The sequence below is a fragment of the Rhineura floridana genome, chromosome 2, assembly GCF_030035675.1.
Source record: "Rhineura floridana isolate rRhiFlo1 chromosome 2, rRhiFlo1.hap2, whole genome shotgun sequence".
Lineage (NCBI taxonomy): Eukaryota > Metazoa > Chordata > Lepidosauria > Squamata > Rhineuridae > Rhineura > Rhineura floridana.
The window spans coordinates 61,557,382-61,582,053 of NC_084481.1; the positions used below are offsets into that span (position 1 = coordinate 61,557,382).

At 41.5% G+C, this 24,672-nt stretch overlaps 1 protein-coding gene across 6 annotated transcripts in view; it reads right to left on the minus strand.

Moving 5' to 3' along the window:
* Window positions 1-24,672, minus strand: part of MBD5 (methyl-CpG binding domain protein 5) — a 185,803-nt gene that overhangs the window by 48,277 nt on the left and 112,854 nt on the right. For all 6 annotated transcript variants that reach the window (XM_061608839.1, XM_061608835.1, XM_061608836.1 and 3 more), the window contains 4 exons: window positions 16,362-17,035; window positions 11,616-11,718; window positions 7,068-7,248; window positions 2,589-4,724 (listed from right to left, as the gene is read on the minus strand). In XM_061608839.1, the coding sequence (XP_061464823.1) occupies window positions 2,589-4,724; window positions 7,068-7,248; window positions 11,616-11,718; window positions 16,362-16,474 (2,533 nt within the window). In that variant the 5' untranslated portion in view covers window positions 16,475-17,035. The remainder of the gene's footprint in view (window positions 1-2,588; window positions 4,725-7,067; window positions 7,249-11,615; window positions 11,719-16,361; window positions 17,036-24,672) is intronic.

The following is a 24,672-nucleotide window of genomic DNA, read 5'->3' on the forward strand; positions in this document are numbered from 1 at the left end:
TCCTGATTATTTGCAATTAGGCCTCAATGTACTTGGATGGTTACATGCAGAGTAGATTGTTGTAGGGTGTATTGTGACAGACTATACTAGCAATAAATTAATATAGGGTTTTTTTTAAAAACGAACTTATTTCATAATGGACATCTAAATTATGTTCTTCAAGCTTACGTTTACCTCGTTTGGCAGTCCTGAGCACAGAATATGAGAATGGGAATGAAAGTAGCAAAGATTCTGAAAGTGCGCAATGTCATGTTTTGTTTTGAAAGAATTCTGGGTAAACATTCAACAGTGGAAAGCAACAGCCACCAACAGCTGGAGCTGTTCCCACAACCATCACTCAGATCCTAAAGGTGTGGCAATGACTTCATACCCTGAGGTGGATTGGCCCATGCCCTGTAGCCCCAAGGCCCCACCCTCCACTCACCTCACAACTATCTGATGCCCTGGCTCCACAGGGGATTGGGTACACAAGGAAGCAAAAACCTCAGGACCAGGGAAATTATGTTCTTAGATAAATTTCCTTCCCAGACCCATTAACCTGCAGCTAATGCTGGATCCAGAGCAATGCAACATGATTTAATACTATAACATAACACAGTGAGAAGAAGGTGAGTAGGCCAGAAAGTATTCCTGCACCCCCAAGCAGTTTTTGATGAACCGGGGTGATGATCAAAGTCCTCATTATTATTACTGTTATTCAACATCTGATAGTTATAGTGCAAAGAGGCTATGTGGTTATTCATGTGTCCCAATTCTAAAACTGCTGCAAGAAGGCTGGTGGTTCTTGCATATAGTACATTTAGAAACTGACAGTTTAGGAGTTCCTGGTACATTGCTTTGACTGACAAAATTATATTGGTAACAAAGAGGAAGAGAAAAACAGATATTAAAGCAACACAACCCAGTTCCTTCTCTCAGATGGCATAATAAGGCACACCTTGCAAATTGACTGTATATAGTAGAGATAGACCCAAACATAGGCATTTCCTATGGGATGAAATAACTCGTGCATTAACGTCCGATATCTCTGCAAATTTGTTCTGTATTTGGTCCTCCTGAGCCACTTCGCTGACAAGGGCAGGAGAGAAACCAATGGAAAGCTAAGAGGGAGGGGAAAGGCAATAACACTGTTTGGGAAATCTTCCAGCTGAGAGAGTCCCTTAAGAATTCCATAGTGGAATATCACTGCTTTATGGAGCCATTAAAGCCTCCGATACATGCCTGGTGACATGACTAGCAACCAAATGGCAAAGACTCATGCATTACCTGGAGCAAAGGATCAAGAATTAATGTGAGCATGAAGAGATGAGCGACAACTCAACTTCACCTACTCATACATCTACACTCCCAGTTACTGTATGGCTACATTTCTATCATTTAGTAGGTATTTTATTAGTATAAAATCAAAGATCCCGTTAAGAATGCAATGCCAAACCATGGCTTAGCACAGTGGTTCCCAACCTTTATGAGCATGGGACTCCCTTTATAAGCTGAAATTTTTTTGTGACCCCCTCCCCCCTGGGAGGCAGGTTGGCTGCCAGGAAGGAAGGGGGAAAGCAGCCTTTCTTTGCAGGCTTGCTTCTTTTTGCTTCACAAAAACCCCTCTCCTCTCATTCTAAGCAAGGGCGTTGCCAGTAGCGGCAGTGCAAGGAGACAGGAATCAGTGATAGTAATCCCCCCTTCTTCCTGGCAGCTTCACCCTTAGCCTCCTTTGGCATCTGCCATGTATTTTATAGGCAGATGCCTGCCCTTAGTGCGTCTGAAAGACGCTCTGGCGCTTCAGCAAAAGGCCTCCCCTCTCGTTTGGAGCAAGGGGGAGGTGTCTTCTGCAGCGGCTGTGGAAAGCAGACAGTGTAGAAGGAGTGAAAACTTTTTTAAAAAATTAATAAATAATTCGTTTCTTTACTGTTCACGGCCCCCTCTGGATTACTTCGTGGCCCCCCTGGGGGTCCTGGCCCCCAGGTTGGGAACCACTGGCTTAGCACAAACAAGCAAATGGGTGGGCTCCCAGAGAGGAGAGCATAGCTGCTTTGCTCTTACTCTAGTCATTCTGCTGCTGCTGCACTGAGCTAAGCCAGTTTGGCAAAGCATGTTGTCCAAACCCAGACTCATTATTTAGCTCTCCCAAACCACAAGGTGTAAACCACAGGACAGACATTGGTTAAAGCTTGTGGTTTGTCTGTTTTCGGGAAGCCCACACGCTTTGCTTGTTCACAACACTAAGCCAAATCATAGCTCAGTATTATGCGCGAACCGGGCCAATGTTAAGCCATGATCTGAACATATTTGACCCTTTTGAGTCTGTCCAGCTGGGAAATATACAACTATGAAAGAAAAACAGCCATCTCTATCAATGCCCATATAAAGACCTTTAGAAGGAAACATCTATAAACAAGCTCTAACATGCCATTCTTGCTTCAATTGGGAGGAAGTTTGAGAGATAAGCATGAAGAAATAAATTCTACACCTATGATGCATCAGGATGCCAACAACCTCAAAACAGACATTTTCATTTCTCCCTTGAAAGCAGGCCGCACACACACACACACACACACACTGCGACCTTTTTTTAGATACTAGCAGCATACCTGCTTCTGGACTTGTTTGATTGCAACTGCTGACAATGCTGTTTGGTATCACTGGATTGGAGGGTCCTTGGATTCGTGTCTGAGTTGGGTTCAGATGTAATGAGTTTCCTAAAGTCATTCCAGGTTGACTGAGCACCCCACAATTTCCACTAGCTTGCATCTGATTTATTAAGCCTGCAAGATGGTTGTTTGGGCCAGGACTAGTACCATGGCCAAAGTTAGTGTTTGAATTCTGGCAGTGCATACTTTCTCCTCTTAAAGGTAAATCCTGTGCCAGTGAATTCTGAAGAGTGCCAGAATTCATATTAGTATCTGTAAAATGCAGCTGGTTAGCAGAGCAAGGCAAAACAGTATTTGAGCTCCCACAACCAGAAGTACTATTGCTGCTCATATGAGAACTTTGACAGCTCATGGATTGAAGTAACTGGGACATAGACGTAATGGGAAATGAACCTTGATTCTGTTTTCTTATCAAGTCAGACCCAGATTTAGGAACTCCAGAACTATCCAATTGAGACTGCCTAAGCAAACTCAACACTGTAGTGTTTGGTGGTTTTCTTTTCCTCAAAGGGTCTTTTTGCTGAGACATCAGTTTATCTCGTAGTGCTGCTCGACCACTTTGCCCTTCATTTGATGGTAGAAGCATGTTGGCAGTAGGAGGAAACATGGTGTTTAAAGTGCTATGTCCATCATTGCTGCCACCACTGGCAACAGGTCCAGAATTGCTACCACTGTTGCTATTGTTACCAGCAAGTTTATTTTGATTTGCTAGCTGTGCTTTGGCTGCTGCTGAGAGTAAACTACTAGCTGGAAAAGAGGCAGCATTGTGCTGGTTCAAAATCTGATTTAAAGGCATTCCCAGCAAGCCAGGCTGACTTTTCATGGGCCCACTTCCAGCAGATGCAGATGGAAAAACTGCATTGCTTGGAGGATTTAATACATTACTCATTCCAGCAATCAATGGGTTAGGGATATCCTTATATTGATGGAGTCCATCAGTCTTTGTAGAAGGACTTGATGGCATGGATGGTCTAGGAGACCCTATTGTTGACCTTGGTGATCGAGGAGGAACTTTAATATTACTACAAGATGACTGTGGTCCTACTGGAGGCATCATGAAATTTCCATGATCAGACGATGTGGAAGATGAGCGTGATCTTTGGGGTGAAGCCTCAATCCGTCCGATTCCAGATCCCATCATATGTACTGGTGATGTTACTGGGGAGGGTGACAGAGATGTTGAAGTAGAGTGCTGAACTCTTTGAACATGGCTCCCATGGTTTGTGTGACCAGATTTTACAGTTGGCAAAGGGAGATTACTTGGCAAAGGGACAACAGCTGGAGGCATGCTTACATTCATCACAGGTACCTGAGAGTGGACATTTGATTGATAAGTACTTGGATTAATGATAACAGGATTCTGATTCACTGGTTTGCTAGGAATGGGGTCAAGAATGCCAAGTGGATCCTTCTCTGAAGTTAATGGCTTTTTCTGAAGAGCACAAGAAGGTGGAGGAGGAGGAGGGCCTTGAGGTGGTTTGTGATGAAACATTGCTCGTGGCATTTCCATACCAGTTGAAAAATTACACATGGGTTTTTTCATTACCGGACTTTTTGTGGTCAGGGTTGGGGAAAGAGGTATATTAGTCCTTCCAGCCATTGCACAAGATGACTGCACAGGAGAACCATGGAGCATTACTGAAGGTGGGGACAGAGGGGTTCTATTCATGTGAACAGGACTAGAGTTGGGTGCTCCATGAAAACTGGAATTATTCCTTGTGAAAATATCTGGACTTCCAAGTGGGTCTGTCCTAGGAGAGATTGAGCCATCACCATATATTTGTGATCCTGATGAAGCTGGACTAGGCATTCCTCCATGACTGCCACGATATGGAGACTTCTGTCCATGTTCATTACTGCCCAATCTCTGTCTAGGGTAGACAGTATGAAGTTCTTGTTGTTGTTGGCTTGCAGTCAGCTCTTGCACATATAGCCTACCCATGGCATTAGAGGACCCCATCATCAACTTGAAAGGAGTTTTACATTCTGGCATCACAGAATTGGGAATTCCTTCATGTGATTTATTCCTCATTGATCTTGGAGTTGCTGCTCGTGAAGGTACTATCGGAGTTGCACCTGATTAGAGAACATGAGAGTTACTATCTTGAAATTAAATGAAATACAACACAACAGAAGTCAATTTTTTTCTCTGCAGTGCATGTGCACATTATAGAACCCTGTAATATGCCATGGGATTTCTGGTAGGAAACCTATGCCATTACTCTCTATGACAACTTTCACCAGCCTGGTGCTCTCCAGATGTTTTCATCTACAGCTCCAGCCAACACGGCTTTCTTGTTCAATAATCATTTAGGGCAATATACTTGAACCCAAACATGGCTGCCTATGACTTTCCATACAGTATCCAGGTCAGTGGCTATATCACCATAAACTCCTGAAGGCATCATCAGTGGCCTGAGCAAAGTGTTGTGGCAACCCCACTCCAGCTTCCCTGGGGCTACTTAAGACCTCTTTGGCCCTGAGAGAAGACAACAGCAAGGAAGCCCAGGCCAGGGAGCTCATGCTACCAGCTCCCAGTTGGCCTTAGAATATTTTGTAGCATTTGTTTGTTCTAATTTTCTAAATTATAAGTCACCTTGGGTGCCTTGGCAGAAAGGCAGCATATAAGTGCAGTTAAATGAGTAACTGCAATAAATAGCCTTCAAGACAGTCAGCAATTAAAAAAGAAAATTAAGATATCCCCTGCTGGGATAAGACAGATAATGTGGACATCTGGAAAAAAGATGTGTCCCCACTACTTACTGTAATGTCTGAAAGGACATGAACTTATTTCCTCTCTGCTTCCATCTAGTGACATTGAACATGGAGGGTCCAAAGTGGGCATCAGCACAGCAGTGAGTACTGCTGGAGTGCTGAGACCTGGCAGCTGGTCAATGGTGAAATGTTGAGACCCTGGGAACTGGCCAAGGATGCTGTATGTTGATGCATAGACATATGATGCTTCCTCACATTGGGGCAGAACATTGGTTCATATGGCCCCAGTACTATCTACTCTCGACTAGCAGTTTCTTTTCAGAGTCTTGGGCAAAACTGTTTCCCAGAACAGCTGCCAGAGATCCTTTCAATTGTAAATAGCAGAGATGGAACACAGGATCTTCTGCAAGCATTGCACATGCTCTCTTAGTGAGCCATGGCTCCACTAAGATATATAATCCAGGAGTTAGGAAGGGAGAGATTTAGGACTAGTGGGGCAGGTGGAATTATTTGGCAAGATAAAATAATAATAATAATAATAATAAATTTAATTTTTGAGTCGCCTATCTGGCCGAAACCACTCTAGGCGACGTACAACATTAAATTCAACAATACATAATAATACAATACATAATAAAATACAATGCAGTCAACAATAACCATTTTAAAAAGCGGCAGTACAGGGCCATCAATAGACAATTTTAAAACAATATAAAGAAATTAGCCCACCCTGGGAACCCCAAAGGCCTGTCCAAAGAGCCATGTTTTTAAGGCTCGGCGAAATGTATCTAGGGAAGGGGCATGGCGAAGATCGAACGGGAGGGAGTTCCAGAGAGTGGGGGCCGCCACTGAGAATGCCCTCTCTCTAGTCCCCACCAACCTAGCTGTTTTCGTTGGTGGGACGGAGAGAAGGCCCTGTGTGGCTGATCTGGTCGGGCGGCTTAGTTGGTGGTACTGGAGGTGCTCCTTCAGGTAAACTGGGCCGAGACCGTATAGGGATTTAAAGGTTAAGACCAACACCTTGAATTGGGCCCGGAAAACAACTGGAAGCCAATGTAGATGAAATAACACCGGCGTGATGTGATCACGGCGGCAGCTGTTTGTAAGCAGGCGTGCCGCCGCATTCTGTACCAGTTGTAGTTTCCGGACCGTTTTCAAGGGTAATCCCACGTAGAGCGCATTGCAGTAGTCTAAACAAGAGGTAACCAGGGCATGTACCACCAGTGGGAGCTGATGAATAGGAAGGTAGGGTTTCAACCTCCGTATGAGGTGTAGTTGATACCAAGCTGCCCGGCTCACTGCCGAAATCTGAGCCTCCATGGACAGCTTGGAATCAAGAACAACCCCGAGGCTGCGGACCTGATCCTTCAGGGGCAATTTTACCCCATTAAGATTCAGGTCAGCAACACCCAACCTTCCCCTGTCACCCACAAGTAGCACCTCGGTCTTATTAGGATTGAGCTTCAGCCTGTTTCTTCCCATCCACCCACTCACGGATTCCAGGCACTTGGACAAGGTCTCTACAGCCAACTCCGGTGAACACATATGGCCCACTAAAGTCACCCCTACGATCAGATAGCTTACCATATTTTTTGATAAATAAAAGCTCTTATGGGGGAAATTAATCTTCAACTTAACTTGCTTCTGAATATATGCAAGTTAATAGTGAATCTCCCCCTTCCACTTGTGAAAAAACAAACTTACTTGTTCCACCACCAGGACTAGTTAGAACCAATGAAGGATGAGGTGCTTCCATGCTTTTATGAAGTGTAGCCACTGCAATAATTTTCCGTTTATGAATGCATAGCTTAGTGACATCTTCATCTGCTTTAACATCTTCAGCTGTTCTTTGTGTCACAGCAACTCCAGGATCAAAATTAAACACCTTAAAAGGTAATGCCAGAAATACTATGTTACGATTTTTTTTTGTTAAGAGTCTAACCCCCCCCCAAAAAAGTAAGTTTTGCTCATTTTCTTCAAAAGCTAATTATGTAATTACCACTTCAGAGGAAAAACAAAATTCACAAAATACAATGGTGACACATTTATTTCCGAGTCGCCCTTCTAGTGGATAGTGACTGTAGGGCTGACAGTTCTCCTCAAAGTTCTGTTGGTTCAAACTGTGGTCCCCTTGTTGTTTTTTCCTGCCTTACTAAAGTGTTTGGTACTCTTCTGTCTTGGATTCTCTCTCTCTCTCACCCCCCCCCCCAATATCCACAGTGTTTGGCAAACTGAATCTCTGAGAGGGTCCAGTTCACACAGACTGCTGTTAGGGAAGAAATATAGGAAAAACAGTACAACAACCTTAAGAAAATAATGGACAGATTGAGGGATTCAAGGTCACTGTAATTTTGCTGTGCACTGCTTTACTGAATTGTATTGTTTTTATGGGTGGTACATTGTTTTTAAATGTAAATGGTTATTTATTTTTATGTTTTTTTTCTTACTTTTCTAATTAGATACTGTAAACCGCCCTGTGATCTTAATGATGAAGGGTGGGTTAAAAATCGAATGAAAGAATAGAGAATAGAACCTCTGAGCACTGTAAAACGTTGGGAGAAATAAGAACACAAAATATTGCAGCATGGAGCACTCCTTTTTAGTATTCTGGGCAGCCATTCCTTCTTTCAAGATGTTCCATTCTGTTCCATTCCATTCCTTCCCTTCTTTTCCCCACCAGTTTCCCTCCCCCAACCGTGAGTTAGCATTCCACAAACACACACTCCGATTTTTTGTACTTTTGCATAGTTTGGGATTCCTGCAACCCTCTTGCATGTGGATGGTGCTATGTTTGACTATGGAATGACCCAACTTTAGAGCAGGGCTTGCCAATGATGCACCTATGGGTGCACATGCGCCTGCAGAGGACTTCTGTGACACTCAAAGGGTCCCTTCCCCCTGCTGAAATAGGTTTCAAAGAAGCCAGTAGAATAAGTTGCAGTGTGAATTAGAATAGAATTAGGCTTCTATTGAAGCCAGTAGAATAGGTTGCAGTGTGTGGTGCCCCAACAGTTTGCCATATGCAGATGTGCCCATTGATGATCCCTGCTTTAGAGAATGATTTTGAAAGGTTGATGGAAAACAGCATCTCAACCATTACTGAGAGAGGAGAGCTATATTTCTTCCATTTACAAGGGTGGCAATGGGTCTATCACTGGTAAAACTAGTAAGACATCTGTGGAATATTGGATTGTTTAAAACTGATTCTTGTAATAGTTTAGTTTTTAAGTTTTATACCAATGTTTATTCTGCATGGTAATTGCAGTGACTTAACTCTCTTAAGCATAATGTTTCATGATTCCCACTTACAAGACAGTTTCCTGGCTCATTTGTTTCTTTTCAAACAAGTCATGGCCTGTAATCAAGGTTTGTTGTGGTTTAGAGAAACAAACCATGAGCCTGTCTTTGGAATGAATCTCCCATAATTTCAGTAGTTTGCCCTGGGCTCCTACTGGGAGGACAGGTGGGACATATATCTAATAAATAAATAATAGTGTGCATGAGCATGCTGAGTGTTCACCTTTAACCCATAGTTTATCTAAACTATGGTTTATAGTGATGTGCAAACCAGGCCTATATGTTTTTTAAATTCTTTGTAAAAAAGTTAGAATCATAGCATCGTAGAGTTGGAAGGGGACTATAAGGCCATCGTGTCTAACTCCCTGCTCAATGCAGGAATCCAAATTAAAGCATACCCGACAGGTGGCTGTCCAGCTGCCTCTTGAATGCCTCTAGTATTGGAGAGCCCACCACCTCCTTAGGTAATTGGTTTCATTGTTGTATCATTCTAACAGTTAGGACGTTCTTTCTGATGTTCATTCAAAATTTGGCTTCCTGCAACTTGAACCCATTATTCCATGTCCTGAACTCTGGGATGATCAAGAAGAGAAGGGGATGTAACTTTGGCTGCTGCTTGTCCAATAATAATGGATTCCTTTCAATTTGTACAGCCCGAGGATGTGGACAAGATCCTTGGAGAGGCGAGAGCCACCACATGTCTGCTGGATCCTTGCCCTTCCTGGCTCATTAAAAGTGCCAGAGGGGGACTGGCTGAGTGGGTGAGGGGAGTAGTCAATGCCTCTTTACAACAAGGCAGAATTCCATCGTGCCTAAAAGAGGCAGTTGTATGGCCTTTGTTGAAAAAGCCCTCCCTGGATCCCTCCATAATGGGAAATTATCGGCCAGTCTCCAACATTCCATTTTTGGGCAAGGTAATAGAGCGTGTGGTGGCCGCCCAGCTCCTGAGATTCTTGGATGAAACGGATTATCTGGATCCATTTCAGTCTGGTTTCAGGCCTGGTTACGGGACAGAGACAGGTTTGGTCGCCTTGGTGGATGACCTTCGGAGAGAGCTGGACAGGGGGAGTGTGTCCCTGTTAGTTCTACTGGACCTCTCAGTGGCTTTCGATACCATCGACCATGGTATCCTTCTGGACTGCCTTGCTGGGATGGGACTTGGGGGCACCGTGTTACGATGGCTCCATTCCTTTCTGGAGGGATGAACTCAGAAGGTGGTGCTGGGGGATTCCTGTTCGACTCCTTGGTCGTTGACATATGGGGTCCCTCAGGGCTCAGTTTTGTCCCCCATGTTATTTAACATCTACATGAAATCACTGGGAGAGGTTGTCCGGGGGTTTGGGGTTCGGTGCCATCAGTATGCGGATGACACCCAACTCTATTTCTCCTTTCCACCTAAAGCCAATGAAGCCGTTCTGGTCCTGAACCAGTGCCTGGCATCAGTGATGGGCTGGATGAGGGAGAAACAAATTTAAACTAAATCCAGACAAGACGGAGGTGCTCCTGGTCAGTCGAAGGGCAGATCAGGGAATAGGGATTCAGCCTGTGCTCAATGGGGTTACACTCCCCCTGAAGACACAGGTTTGCAGTTTGGGTGTGCTCCTGGACACTGCTCTGAACTTGGAGGCCCAGATCTTGGCCGTGGCCAGGAGTGCCTTTGTCCATTTAACACTAGTGCGCCAGCTGTGCCTGTTCCTGGAAATGCCTGATTTGACTATGGTGATGCATGCCTTAGTTACATCCCGTTTAGACTACTGTAACGTGCTCTACGTGGGGCTGCCTTTGAAGACTGTTCGGAAACTTAAACTGGTACAAAGAGCTGCAGCCAGAGTATTAACAGGGGCTGGTTACAGGGACCATACAACTCCCTTGTTACAACAGCTCCACTGGCTGCCAGTTTGTTTCCGGTCACAATTCAAAGTGCTGGTTTTGACCTTTAAAGCCCTATACAGCTCAGGACTGTATCTCCCTATACGAGCCTGCCCAGGCCCTGAGATCTTCAGGAGAGGCCCTTCTCTCAGTCCCAACATCCTTGCAAGTGCGATTGGTCGGGACATGAGATAGGGCCTTCTCGGTGGCTGCTCCGAGGTTCTGGAACTCCCTTCCTAGGGAGGCACAAATGGCCCCCTCCTTGCCATCCTTCCGTCGGCAAGTAAAGACTTTTTTATTCCGACAGGCTTTTGGGATAGAAGGTGTTTAGGATTAGGCTTTACAAGGCTTATTTTATTGTTTTATATTATTATCTGTATTATTTTAAATTGTTTTTAGATTTTTAAGTGCCTTTTACGGTTTTAAGGTTGTGCATAGTTTAATTGTATTTTAATTGTATGTTTTTCTATGTTTTTAACTACATGTAGTTTTATTTGTAAGCCGCTCTGAGTTCCAGTTTGGAAAAAGGGCGGGGTAAAAATAAAGTTTCAGTTCAATTCAATCCTGGCCCTTCTCTGCATGGCAACCATTTAAGTACTTAAAAAATTCTATCATATCTCCCCTCAGCCTTTTCTTCTGAAGGCTAAATATGCCCAGTTCTTTCAGTCTCTCTTCACAGGGCTTTGTTTCTAGTCCCCTGATCATCCTAGTTTCCTTCCTCTGAACTGGTTCCAATTTGTATGCATCCTTCTTAAAATGCGGTGTCCAGAACTGGATGCAGTACTCAAGATGAAGCCTAACCAGTCCGAATAGAGGAGAATCAATACTTCACAAAATTTGGAAACTATACTTCTGTTAATGCAGCCTAAAGTAGCATTTGCCTTTTGGTAGCCACATCACACTAATTTTTAAAATCAACAATCTTCTTTTTAAAACTATTTTGTTTCAAAATAACGGCTTTTAAAATTGTATTGTAATATATTTAATTCTCTGTCTCTCTACATATATGATGTACACTGCTCTCTCATATATATATATATATATATATGATGCATGTTTAGCATATTTGCAGGTATCTTATTTTACCTTGGGAAGAATGAGAGGACATTCTAAGCCACACTTGCATGTTCCATCAGTCAGCAGATACGTTTTAACCTGCTCCAAACAGGACAATAAAGACCCACTAGGACTGAAAGAGTAAGAAAAATGTAACATACATTAACCAATATTGCTACTTTTTACACACAACTGAAATATCATTTACAAAAAAATATAAACCGTACAGCTTCACTATTTCACAACAGTACCCACAGAAAAGTTAAAAGTAAATTATTTCTGTTGAGAACAATGCATCAATTTTTCTCTAATCTACATTTTAAAACAAGAATTCAAGGCTTGACATTTCAAAGATGTTCCATTGTTCTCTTGGATGTTGCAAAGTACCAGCTTGTTTATTAATGTATAATGCACAGGATAACATATAATGCACAGAGGGATTATGGAACTACTATATACTAGATTGTGGGCTCCTGCTAGAAGGAACGGCAGGATATAAATCTAATAAATAAATAATAAATAAATAATACTATGGATTGGAGGATTAGCTGCACATTTCATACTGTGTGAGAGTTTGCAATACAAAAAAGCTCCTATTTCAAGCTGTATTTTTTTTAAAAAAAGAGAACCTCATATATTAGATAGCAATTCTTAAATAAGCTGTTTTCAAACTGATTGCAAGACCCAATTCCTACTGTGTAATAATCAAATATTTCATAGGTTTGGTTAGCCTAAAACACACACACAGAGTGTCACAAATTCAGTTTGAAAAGCTAATGTTTATCTGTAGTGGACAGAAGTGGTCTTAGAAGACAGTTCTTTAGGAACATGCCTACTTTTGCAAGTGTTTATAGGGAATGATGTTGCTCCTCTGAGTAGAAGTAATGCCCTGGGCTCCTACTGGGAGGAAGGGTGGGAGATAAATCAAATAATTAACAAACAAATAAATAAAAGCGTAGGTTAGATTGCATATGGTTGATGATGCTCCATGTTCTTACGTAAGGAGCAGCCACTGTATAAAGCCATAATAATAAGGGAAGGGATTACATTTAATCTTTTCTGTCTTCTCAAGTATTAGCAATTTTGCTGGCCTGCGTGTAGAGGAATTCCAATGAAGAAGTTGCTTAACCGGGAATGGACTGGAAGGAGCTTTCAACTATCTGCAGTAGTTTCCTACGAACCTACAATTTTTTAGGTCTGTATTATCAACTCATCCTCTGCTCCCCGGGACAACACCCGAGAGACCATAGGATACAGCAGTTCTCACAGACAGTGGAGAATGAGGCATGCTATGCTTTCTTCTAGAAGTCTGCTGATGCTGTCCTATCACATTGGCACATATTGGTGGAGGTCATAGATGTGAAGAATTTTAAGCCTCCCCATTTCTTTATTAAAATGGGGCCCAAAAGTATGTTCCCTCTGGAGATTGTGTCTTTAATTATCTTAGATTGTGGCCAATGGGAAGGGGAAAGACAAAGAAGAAAACCTATCTCCTATGCTCTGGCCGCACTGAACCAGCAGGGCACAGGAAGTGGTGGCAGCTCTGACGTGGATTCTAGCCCACCTTCATAGGACTGATCTGCTCACTTTTAATATCATAAAAATATTTCACAAATAGCCCTAGGTTGAAAGACAGATGGTTATTGTTTTTTTTTTACAATAATTTTTATTCAAATTTTCATAAAACATACAAAACAAAATCATAAAACATTCAAAGACAAAAAACAAAACAAAACAAAAATGATTAAACAAAAAAATAAAATGTTGACTTCCCATTTGTCGCAGATCAAATCAATTATAGGTCTACAATATATAACAATCCTGTCTCTTAAATTATATTATAAAATCACTTTCCTCCAGTAGTTATCTTAATTAATCATCAAATCTCAGAAACATTACTTTATTCTTTCCACAAAAAGTCAAAGAGAGGATTCAATTCTTTAAGAAATATATCTATCAATTTTTCTCCTAATAAACATGTCGATTAATCCATCTCGTTAATAATAATAATAATCTTATTGTCATAACCATAGTCCAAATAAACATATCGATTAATCCATCTCATCCCTTTCTTTCCCGTTATGTGCTATTACAAGTTTGGGTGAGATTTACGTGCGATAACAATGTGTTTTCATGTACGACACAATCTTCAGTCTCCAGAATCTAAATTCTTTGAATTTAGTAGAGCAACTTGACATTGCTCTCTTAGAACTCCCTTTTCAGCTCTCAAGTTGGTGTTTCAGTAAACCATAATTCATTTTGTTGTTGTTATGTGCCTTCAAGTCGATTACGACTTATGGCGACCCTAGGAATCAGCGACCTCCAATAGCATCTGTTATAAGCCACCCTGTTCAGATTATGTAAGTTCAGGTCTGTGACTTCCTTTATGGAATCAATCTACCTCTTGTTTGGCCTTCCTCTTTTTCCACTCCCTTCTCTTTTCCCCAGCATTACTATCTTTTCTAGTGAATCATGTCTTCCCATTATGTGTCCAAAGTATGATGACCTCAGTTTCATCATTTTAGCTTCTAATGACTGTTCTGGTTTAATTTGTTGTAACACCCAATTATTTGTCTTTTTCGCTGTCCATGGTATCAGCAAAGCTCTCCTCCAACACCACATTTCAAATGAGTTGATTTTTCTCTTATCCGCTTTTTCACTGTCCAACTTTCACATCCATACATAGAGATCGTCTGAATGATCCTGACTTCAGTGTTCAGAGACACATCTTTGCATTTGAGGACCTTTTCTTGTTCTCTCATAGCTGCCATTCCCAGTCCTAGCCTTCTTCTGATTTCTTGACTATTGTCTCCATTTTGGTTAATGATTGTGTCAAGGTATTGATAATCTTTGACAAGTTCAGTGTCCTCATTGCCAACTTTAAAGTTCGTTTACACACATTAATTTGTTTGATTGTTCTAACTTAGGTGTGGGGAACCTTTGCCCCTCCAGATGTTGTTGAACTACAATTCCCAATGGCCATGAATTATGGAGTTGTAGTCCAACATCTAGAGGGCAAAAGGGTCCCCACATCTATTCTAACTTGACCTTTTTGGCCAGCTGAAAGGTGTGTTGGGAAGTATCCGATAATATATTTGAGAAGCGGAAGACTGAGGAATTCAGCTACCTTCTAGAAAACAAGATTGGTGAAGCAACATACGTGTTTACAAGGAATGTTTTGGTGCATATACTGTATGGGTTTGACAAAGTGGTTTTCAAGATGAGATATTATTCAGATTTTCATCAATTGATTGGTTGTTGATACACACATCTTATGAAAATTATTTCTTTTCATTGTGGCATTGTATATTTATATATTGTTTTAATGGGTGCTGTGCAGAATGGCCTGGTTTGGATGATTATATTTTGGCTTATTACAGCCTTGTAAATAAGTCTTCAAAAGTGACTAGCCTGTCGGGGGCTGGCAGAAGAGGGATGAAGACCATTTTAATGCTAGGTGTGAAGAATGGGGCTTTCTCTCTTGTAGGAGCCCACGATTTTTATGCTGGGTGCAGGAGGGACACAGTGATCTATCTCTCCTCTACCAGCCTGCTCACTTGCCTGCATGCCATTCCTGATCACTTATGGCTATCAAGCTAGTATTTCAATACAAGGGTGGCTTATGAAGCCAAGATATGCACAAGTCTTTCCCTGCACATGCAGCCTCTTTGTTCCTCCCTTCACATAGGCTGCAATGAAACCGGGTAGCCTATAATTAACCATAGTTTTGTCTGAACTGAGAAACAATGGTTACCAACTTCAGAACAACTCAGGATATTCAAACAACTTCAAACCATAACTTAATGTAGTGTGTTTGGATGAAATGGTAAACTGTGGTTAATTAGAGGCTTCCTGGTTTGCTTGCTGCACACTGTGAAGTGAACAACAATAGAGCTAAGCACATGAAGAAGAGGCACAAGCATAGCTTGGCTTATTAAGCCACGATATGACCAACTAAACATAGCTTATGTGGTGTCATTTTTACACAGCTGGGGTCGTGAGTTTTCATTTTGGGTTGCTAGATACCACTGCACCATAAAATCTACCCAACTGAAAGGCTATTACCATATCAACATTATATCACATCATTCGTATGCATGGGTGTATTGGTTCTTCTGTATTCTGACCCAATGAACTCAATCCACTGCAACAATAGATTTAGCTTAGCTTCCACAAATACTCTCTATTTCTCTCTTTTTTAAAGCACCAGTTTGAGGATTTGCTGGTTTTTTATAAATATATATATATATATATATATATATATACTGGCCCTCTTCCTGCTAACCTTCCTTTTTAAAACCAAGTTCACTGAAAAATGGTTAACACAACAATACAATAGGGACAAACGTACAGTCATATCCATCCTCTCTAGATATCCCATTCCCCTCCTATGACCAGTAAAAGCAAAAAGCAAAATAGAAAGAAAAAGACCACAAAGAAAAGGAAAGGAAAAACGGAGCAGGGAGAAGGAAAGAGAAGAAAACGTGGCTTCAAGAAATACCTAGAAACAAAGATAAAAATCAGGATTAAAAGGACTCTTTTCAAAAGAATTCTAATCGGATACCACTGAATTTAATGCTAGTTTCACTCCTATTAAATATTATTTGTTTATTCATTGTCAGAAGCTGTCAGAAGCTCTTCTCTCTAGGTTTTGATACCTGGTGAGGTTGATGTCCTCTGCAGTTAAGAGGATGAGGCCACTGATTGTCATGGCACCTTGTACAGAATTACTTAAGCAGTAATTCTGCATATTCCAAAATGCATATGAATGCTTACCTAATATACAGAACTCCATTTTGATCCACCCGCCGTTGCCAACCAACTGGGACTTGTACTGCTGGCAGTCCTCCATCTTTGTCCCCACCGTCACACTCCTTGCCTCCATTCATTTTTTTTATTCTGCTTATGACTCCTCGAAGATATCAACAATAAGATGATATCCTTATTTTATATGTCATCATGGCCTTCAGAAGACGGCCACACAGCACAGTAATTCCCAGTTTGTACAAAATGCATTGGGAAGCTCTGGCTTAGTCCATAAAATCTGCCATTTTTGTTGATAAATCAGTTGCCCATTCTGACCAATATTAGGGGTGAAATATTTTATTCCTTATGTAGTCATAAGGATATCTTCAATGGGTAAAAACAAATGTTTCCGACTTGGGAAAATCATAATCCATCAACGTTCTGTTACTAGCCAAGTAGAGAGAAAAACATTTATTTCTAGTTTATTAGCATGACTCCAAGCATAATGCTTGCCAAAAGTAGTCTGTATTTTGAGAGAATAAGTCCCATTTTTAAAGATGTGTCACAGCCAAGAACTCCAGATATTAAATCCTTTTTATATGCCACATTCTTTTTGCTTTCTTGTCTTCTTCCATTCATTGTCCAAGGTACTCCTGGACACTTCTTGTGATTCTCTCATGATGATACAGTTCCAGTATGAAAACCTGATTAGAAGAAAACATAAGCAGCTAAGTAACATTGCCATACAAATGAAAGTTACGTCTGACTATTTGCTCTGACTGGTGCATTGTAGAAGCCAACAATGTAACCCGTAAATAATTTGTAGTATAAACTTTGGGGAAAATATAAATATATGTGACAGAATCCAGAGATCTGCACAACTAGGTGGCTTTGTACCATGTGTTTCCCTCCCCAGCATCTCCTCACATGGCAGAATGGCAAACTGTGAAACAGAGTTGAATTTCAAAGCAAATTTCAGTATCATAATGTTCTGGTGTTAAAAGCTTAAAAAAATCAAACATAGCATCTTGCATGCCTAACTACTTGGGTAGACTTATAGAAGCTGTTTTGATCCCAGATGTAATTTATTTTTATTTTTTTAAAAAACAATGATTAAAATTGGACTATGTAAGAACTCAGAGAAAATATAGTAAAAAAGCATTGTATTAGCCAGTTTGGGGGAATATCGCAATGGATATGGATATGAATATGGGGACTAGAACATTTTCCGGCATAGGAGTGGTTGTATACTATAGCTAGCATGGAGTTTTTACATACCACCATACTAAATTGAAAATACCCCCATGCCATTCTGCTGCTCCTCATTAGCTCATTGCAAAACAAATTCTTATAAAACTTGTAATTCTGAACTCAGAAACCCTGGGTAACAACCCTCTAAATTTTCATGGCGATACACAAAATACTCAGAGATAATCCAGAGTTCAGAGTCTAAAACAAGAGTAAAACAATCCAGACCCCTGTTGGACTTTTTTCTGTCAGTAGTCTCAATTTTTGCTGAAATTAATTAAAAATCAGCCATGTTCAGAGAGTACCTGTAATCCTATTACTGACCTTGCCCCATACTCTGACCTTCTTCTTCTGTAGTTTAAAAGTTAAAAAAAATGCCTGGCTGATTTTTAATTAATTAAGAAAATTAACATTAGAGTCTACGATAAGCACAGGCATGCTCAGTAAGAACCAACGGTTGTGTTCGAAAAGCCAGACTAACAGCTGTTTGGCTTGGCTAATCAGGGGGCCATACCCACGCCAGCCATTTATTCCACTTGAAACTGTCATAGCTTCCCCAAAAGAATCCTAGGAAGTGTAGCTTGCGAAAGGTGCTGACAGATGTTAGGAGACTCCTATTGCCCTGACAGAGCTCCAGTGGCCAGAGTGGTTTTAACAATCAGTCCTTCTTCCCAGAGAATTCTGGTGAGTGGAGCTTTGTGAGGGGAATAGCGTATCTTCTATTTATTATTTATTTATTATTTAATTTATATCCTGCCCTTACTCCCAGCAGCAGCCCAGGTCTTCTGGCAACTCTGAACATCCTTGTTTAAAGTGGAATAAATGACTGACATGGGTGTGGCCAGGGACAGCTTTGGTTTAAATTTGGATGGGAGACTACATGTAAGATAAAAAAGTGGGTGAAACCCCCCAAAACAATGTTACTGTTAACAATGTTTCATTTTGGAAATGAAAGGGCTTTCCCTCTGCCTAGTTTCGACCCAATTAATCCACCCAATCTCCTCCCCTTCCCTCCTCCCCCTCCCCAGGTCAGTTTCACCTATCCTAAAGCATGACTGCACAGGAGTAAATCCCACTGATTCAATAAGCATGGAAATGATCAAACCTGGCCTCGCATCCTCCTGCCCCTTCCCTCCCCTCACGCCCTCCTCCTCCCTCTCTTTCTGCTTCTCCTCTCCCACTCCACAGCCAGTTTCACTTATCCTAAGCACACCGGATGGAAGTAAATTCCACTGAACTTAATAAGCATGCGAATAATCAAGCCTGCCGTTTCCCTCCCCCTTCCTCCTTCCCCTGTGATCAGTTTCACCTATCCTAAGCATTATCGCAAGGGAGTAAATCCCACTGAACTCAATAAGCATGCAAATGATCAATCAATTCTCAGCAAACTTGCACAGGATCCCATTTTTTAACCTCCCAGATTAAAAAGCAGAGAAATTCACTTAGAGGCAAAAACTCCCTTGGGGTTTAATAATGTACCTATAGACGACAGATATTTCTATCAAACTTAAAAAAGCAGGGAAATTGGGAGCTATAGTGAATGTACCAGGGGAGCAAGAGAACTGACCTCCTCTCTGAGATATGTCCCACCCCTCTGTATCATGGCTCATTTGATGTAGCCACATCCTGCCAATTTCACTGACCTTTTCCTCAGCTGCCCCTTATCACTGTTTTTTACTTTCTTTAAGATTTGGCCCCTCATCAGGTCAAGTGGGCGCATTTGGCATATGAAGCCTTCCTTGCAGGCACACTGAATCCAAGTGGAATCTTCTACTGCATGCAAGTGGAAAGACTAGATGATGTGCGCAGGAGTCTCTTGAGAAATTATTCACTCTCTCCAGCACAGCATGTCCACCAAGTGCACTCCAATACATGCACACATACAGAATTTACTTGGAGTTCCAAAGTAATTGTGTGTGTGTGTTTGTGTGTTCTTGGCCGACACAATGTGCACCTCCCCAGGAATAGTTCCATTTTCAGCCTCAAAGTCGCACTCCCTTAACAGAGTGCGTAACTTTCTACCATATACTGTGTTGCACTTCACCTGGAAGCCAGCCCAGGGTGCCACTTTATATATCAAGAGGTTGCTCCTCTCCTATCTGGGTGGGACTCTTGGGAGAGAAAATGGAGGCAAAGGAGAACACCACACACCAAGTTACACAACAGACACACATACTACCACATTCTAACTACTGGCTTGTGGGCTAGAAACAACCACCACCACATATGAATGAATGAATGAATCTTTATTTTTACCCCACCCTTTTTCCAAAACTGGACCTCAGGGCGACCTACAAATAAAAACTACATATAGGTAAAAAACATACAAAAATATACAATTAAAATAGAATTAAACTATTTGTGACATTAAAACCATGAAACATACACTTAAGATACTAAGACAATTTAAAACATTAAGAATAGGACCATAGAACAATACAACAAACCTTATGAGGCCCTATCTTAAACATCTTCTAGTCCAAAAGCCTGTCAGAATAAAAAAGTCTTTGCCTGCCGACAGAAGGATAGCAAGGAAGGGGCCATTCGTGCTTCCCTAGGAAGAGAGTTCCAGAACCTTGGGGCAGCCACCGAGAAGGCCCTATCTCGCATCCCACCAATCGCACTTGCGAAGGTGTTGGGACTGAGAGAAGGGCCTCTCCTGAGGATCTCAACGCCCGGGCAGGCTCATATGGGGAGATACGGTCTGACAAATAGCCTGGACCTAGGCCGTATAGAGCTTTATAGGTCAAAACCAGCACTTTGAATTGTGACCGGAAACAAACTGGCAGCCAGTGGAGCTGTCGTAACAAGGGAGTTGTATGGTCCCTGTAACCAGCCCCAGTTAGCACTCTGGGTGCAGCTCTTTGTACCAGTTTAAGTTTCTGAACAGTCTTCAAAGGCAGCCCCACGTAGAGTGTATTACAGTAATCTAAACGGGATGTAACTAAGGCATGCATCACTGTAGTCAAATCAGGCATCTCCAGGAATGGGCACAGCTGGCGCACCAGTCTTAGTTGGGCACATACTCATGTCCACAGATACCTCTTGCAGATCTACCATGTTTCAAGAACACAATTACACAACACACACACGCAAGGAAAATAAATCTTGTTTTTCTTACCAACCATGCAAGAGAACAAGTGTTTTAAAGTGAGCCCTGTTGCAGATATTTGGTCCGTGCTTTGATAAATCACTTGTAGACAGAAAACTTTACTTGAGGAAACTGGTTTCTGAAGTTCAATAAAGGTCGCTCCAAAACACTGCAGCTGAAGCAGCCATTATTAGCACTCACTTCATTAGTGGGTTCTTCTATAAAAGATGAACTGGGGAAAAAATAATCCACACTGTCCCAGTTGCTCTTCAGGTGTAAGGCTTGCTTATTAGGACCTGGGACAGTGGGTGAAGATTAGACTCCGAATTGAAAGCAAGGCACTAGAGACCAAACATCTTCCATTGGTTCCAGCTCCTAATCACCAAGCCTAAGCCAAAACAGGTGACTCAGACAGTATGGTCCAGTCATTACTTCCCCACACCGCAAAGAGGAGGAAGGCTCATGGACTCGGTAAAATTTGATATTATCCATTTTACTGTCAGCTTTACCACAGGGCGAATGGTGCAAGTTGGTTTTCTGAAGCTCAGTTTTGGCTTTGGAGCACACTCTGTGGGAAAAGGTCTGTAGCTTAATGATAGGGCACACGCTTTGGATAAACAAATTCCCAGGAAGAGCTGAGAAACACTCCTGTCTGAAATAGTGGAGAACTGCTGCCAATCAATGTAGGAGACAATATGCACCCATTATACAGAGTCAGACTACTGGTTTCAAAGCAGCTTGTTAGGTTCTCATGTTGTCAGTGATGTTGGCCAGCAACTCTAAAGACCAGAAAATATACATATGCAACAGGGATGGGAGGAAAAGCGTGAATGGAATTAAATGTGCCAGGATGTGTAAGAGGCTAGGATAGATATGGTTGAAAGAGGAAACACAAATAACATGTGCAAGTATTTGTAGGGATTGCTTGTCGATAATTGTAACAAGCAGTTACTTTTCCATGATTACCACAATCCTTTTTTCTTAGTTTTTTCTCATTTTATTTTAAAAGCCAAGATACGTATTTAAGCTTTTACTAATAAAAGAGCATGCGTACAAGCCTAGCAAAAAAAAATACTTTAACTGTACAATTCACTGATATAAAGAACTATAAGAACAGCCTGCTTGAGCAGGCCAGTGGCCCATCTAGTCCAGCATCCTGTTCTCAGAGTGGCCAAGCAGATGCCCATGGGAAGCCTACAAGCAGGACCTAAGCACAACAGCACTCTCCCATCCTGTGGTTTCCAGCAACTGGTATTCAAAAGTATACTGTCTCCGTCTGTGGAGGCAGAGCATAGCTATCATGGCTAGTAGCCACTGATAACCTTGAATTCCATGAATTTGTCTAATCCTCTTTTAAAGCCATCCACACTGGACACCATCACTGCCTCTTGTAGTAAAAAATTCCATAGTTTAACTATGTGTTGTGTGAAGAATCTTTCTCTTTTGTCTGTCTTGAATGTTCCAACCTTTTCTCTATCAACATTCTCTATGATGTGCATAATTTTACACACTTGTATCATGTCACCTCTTACTTGCCTGGTTTCTAAACAAAACACCACTAAATGCTGCAACCTTTCCTTATAGGTGAGTTGCTCCATCTGTTTGATCATTTGTTTGCACTTCTCCAACTCTGCAATAACCTTTTTGATATAATTATACTTTACTATAAAATATAATAAAAGAATCATCACCCTTTGCCTGGTAAAGACTTTCAAGTATCTGGGTGTTGTTTTTCAGGCAAATGGCAGCCGGAAGCCCAAGCAGAGTACGTTGCCCAGTCAGCCCAAAGGAGTGCTTCTGCCATATTAAACTTTACCCACACTAGAGGCGGCCATTATGTACCAGCGGCAATAAAGCTGTTCAAGACTAAGTCTTTAACGAGGCTTTTATAAGGAGCACAACTTGACCCCTATCCCAGTTTTACACCTCTGGAAGTAGTACAATCCAAATTCTTGGGGGCTGTCCTCCAAGTACCTCACTGTGTCCCAAATGTTGTCTTACGATTAGAGGTTGGCCTGCAAAAGGTTGAAACCAGGGTTTGGCTCACTATTTTCAAATTCTGGCTGAAACTAATCTTTCTGACTAGTTTGGCCCCACTAACGCTACAGGACAAGTTCCAGTCATTATGGAAACAAAGCTTGCCTCAAAAGCTCCAGCTATGTGGTCTTTCCCTGGGCTACCTCATTTCCCATGACTGATATCGAGTGCCAACAAGACTTGGGCTTGTCTTCTAACTATGCCTCAACGGATAGAGTGCTACAATTCAATAAACCTGCAAATTATCTTTTTACACTCTTGGTGCAAAAACACCACAGAGCTTTCACATTGGCACGTTTTAATGTCCTTCCTTCTGCTGTCCTCGAGGGAAGATATAACTCCCCCTACTACGACCGTGCCCTTGTGACGCTGAAGAGATGGAAACAGTGACCCATGTCCTCCTACACTTCCCATTCTATTCTGATCTACAAAGATCTTTAATTGTACCTCTCCTATCGAAAACCCTAGGATGATGAGACGCATTTTATGTCCTCCTACTTCTTTCTGATCAAAATACTTTTGTCACCTCCAGTGTTGCCAAATTTTGTGCTGCAGCGATCAAAATTTGCCATGAACTGACTCTAGCCACCTTGTAATTCTTGGTTGTTTTGTTTTTTGGATTTCATAACTATGTCTTTGACAATTCTATTTTATAGTATTGTGTTTTAACAATTTTATCTTATTACCTCATGCTGGTCATTGACTGTAACAATAAAGATTATTATTATTATTATTATTATAATCACCCTCAGATTAAACATACTATTCAAAAGATTTATACAATTAAAGGATAAAGATTTGCCATTCATTGGGGACAAAACCTGCTAACCACACCAATCCTGGGTGGAAGCTCACATAGACAAGGTGCCATTTCAGGAGTTCTTGTGTATGTAGTCTCTCCCTCCATACGCATCCTGCTTCTCAAGACAGGCACTTCACAAGTATTTAATAGTATTGACTAGAAATAAAGTTCAACCATCATCTTATTATCTGTGACTTGTCAAATATGATAAACAGCAAGAGTAATTTGCATAACTGTTTATGGAGATTTTACAAAGATTTAGTTTAGCTAGCACTGTTAGTAGGTACAAAGTGCTTGCTTCAGCTGGGAATGTCATTTTCAAAGCCTACTTTGTGTCAAGCCTTTTAACCTTGAAAAGTGAAGCTGGACTGCAGACAGTAATGTCAGGGTTTTAGCAATGTAAAAATAGGAGCACTTAAACTTTTAAGTTTAAGTCACTTAGCATTAAAATTTCAATTTTTTCTTCCTCCTCCAGGAATATACAGCATATGAAGTCCCACAAGACAAATATCTTGAGTAGTGTTAGCAACTGTAGTTGTAGTACAAAGTATTCACAGAGCTCACAAAACATACCAAAACGATATATTTCAGTTCACGTATGACAGGAATACACTTGCACACACTAGGGGAAAAATCCATTTTAAACAAGTGTTGAAGAAAGACCACTTATTACTTTTATGTAATTACTGTAAATGGAAATGGACTGCCTTCAAGTTGATTCCGACTTATGGTGACTCTATGAATAGGGTTTTCATGGTAAGCAGTATTCAGAGGGGGTTTACCATTGCGCTCCTCTGAGGCTGAGAGGCAATGACTGGCCCAAGGTCACCCAGTGCCCTTCATGGCTGTGTGGGGATTCGAACCCTGGTCTCCCAGGTCATAGTCCAACACTCTAACCACTATGCCACACTGGCTCTCAACATAATTTTATATGGAGCACAGCTTGGCCCCTATCCCAGTTTTACACCTCTGGAAGTAGTACAATCCAAATTCTTGGGGGCTGTCCTCCAAGTACCTCATTGTGTCCCAAATGTTGTCTTACGATTAGAGGTTGGCCTGCAAAAGGTCAAAACCAGATCTGGCTCGCTATTTTCAAATTCTGGCTAAAACTAATCTTAGCAATGTGGATGCACAGAAATTATGAACATATGATTGAAATGATC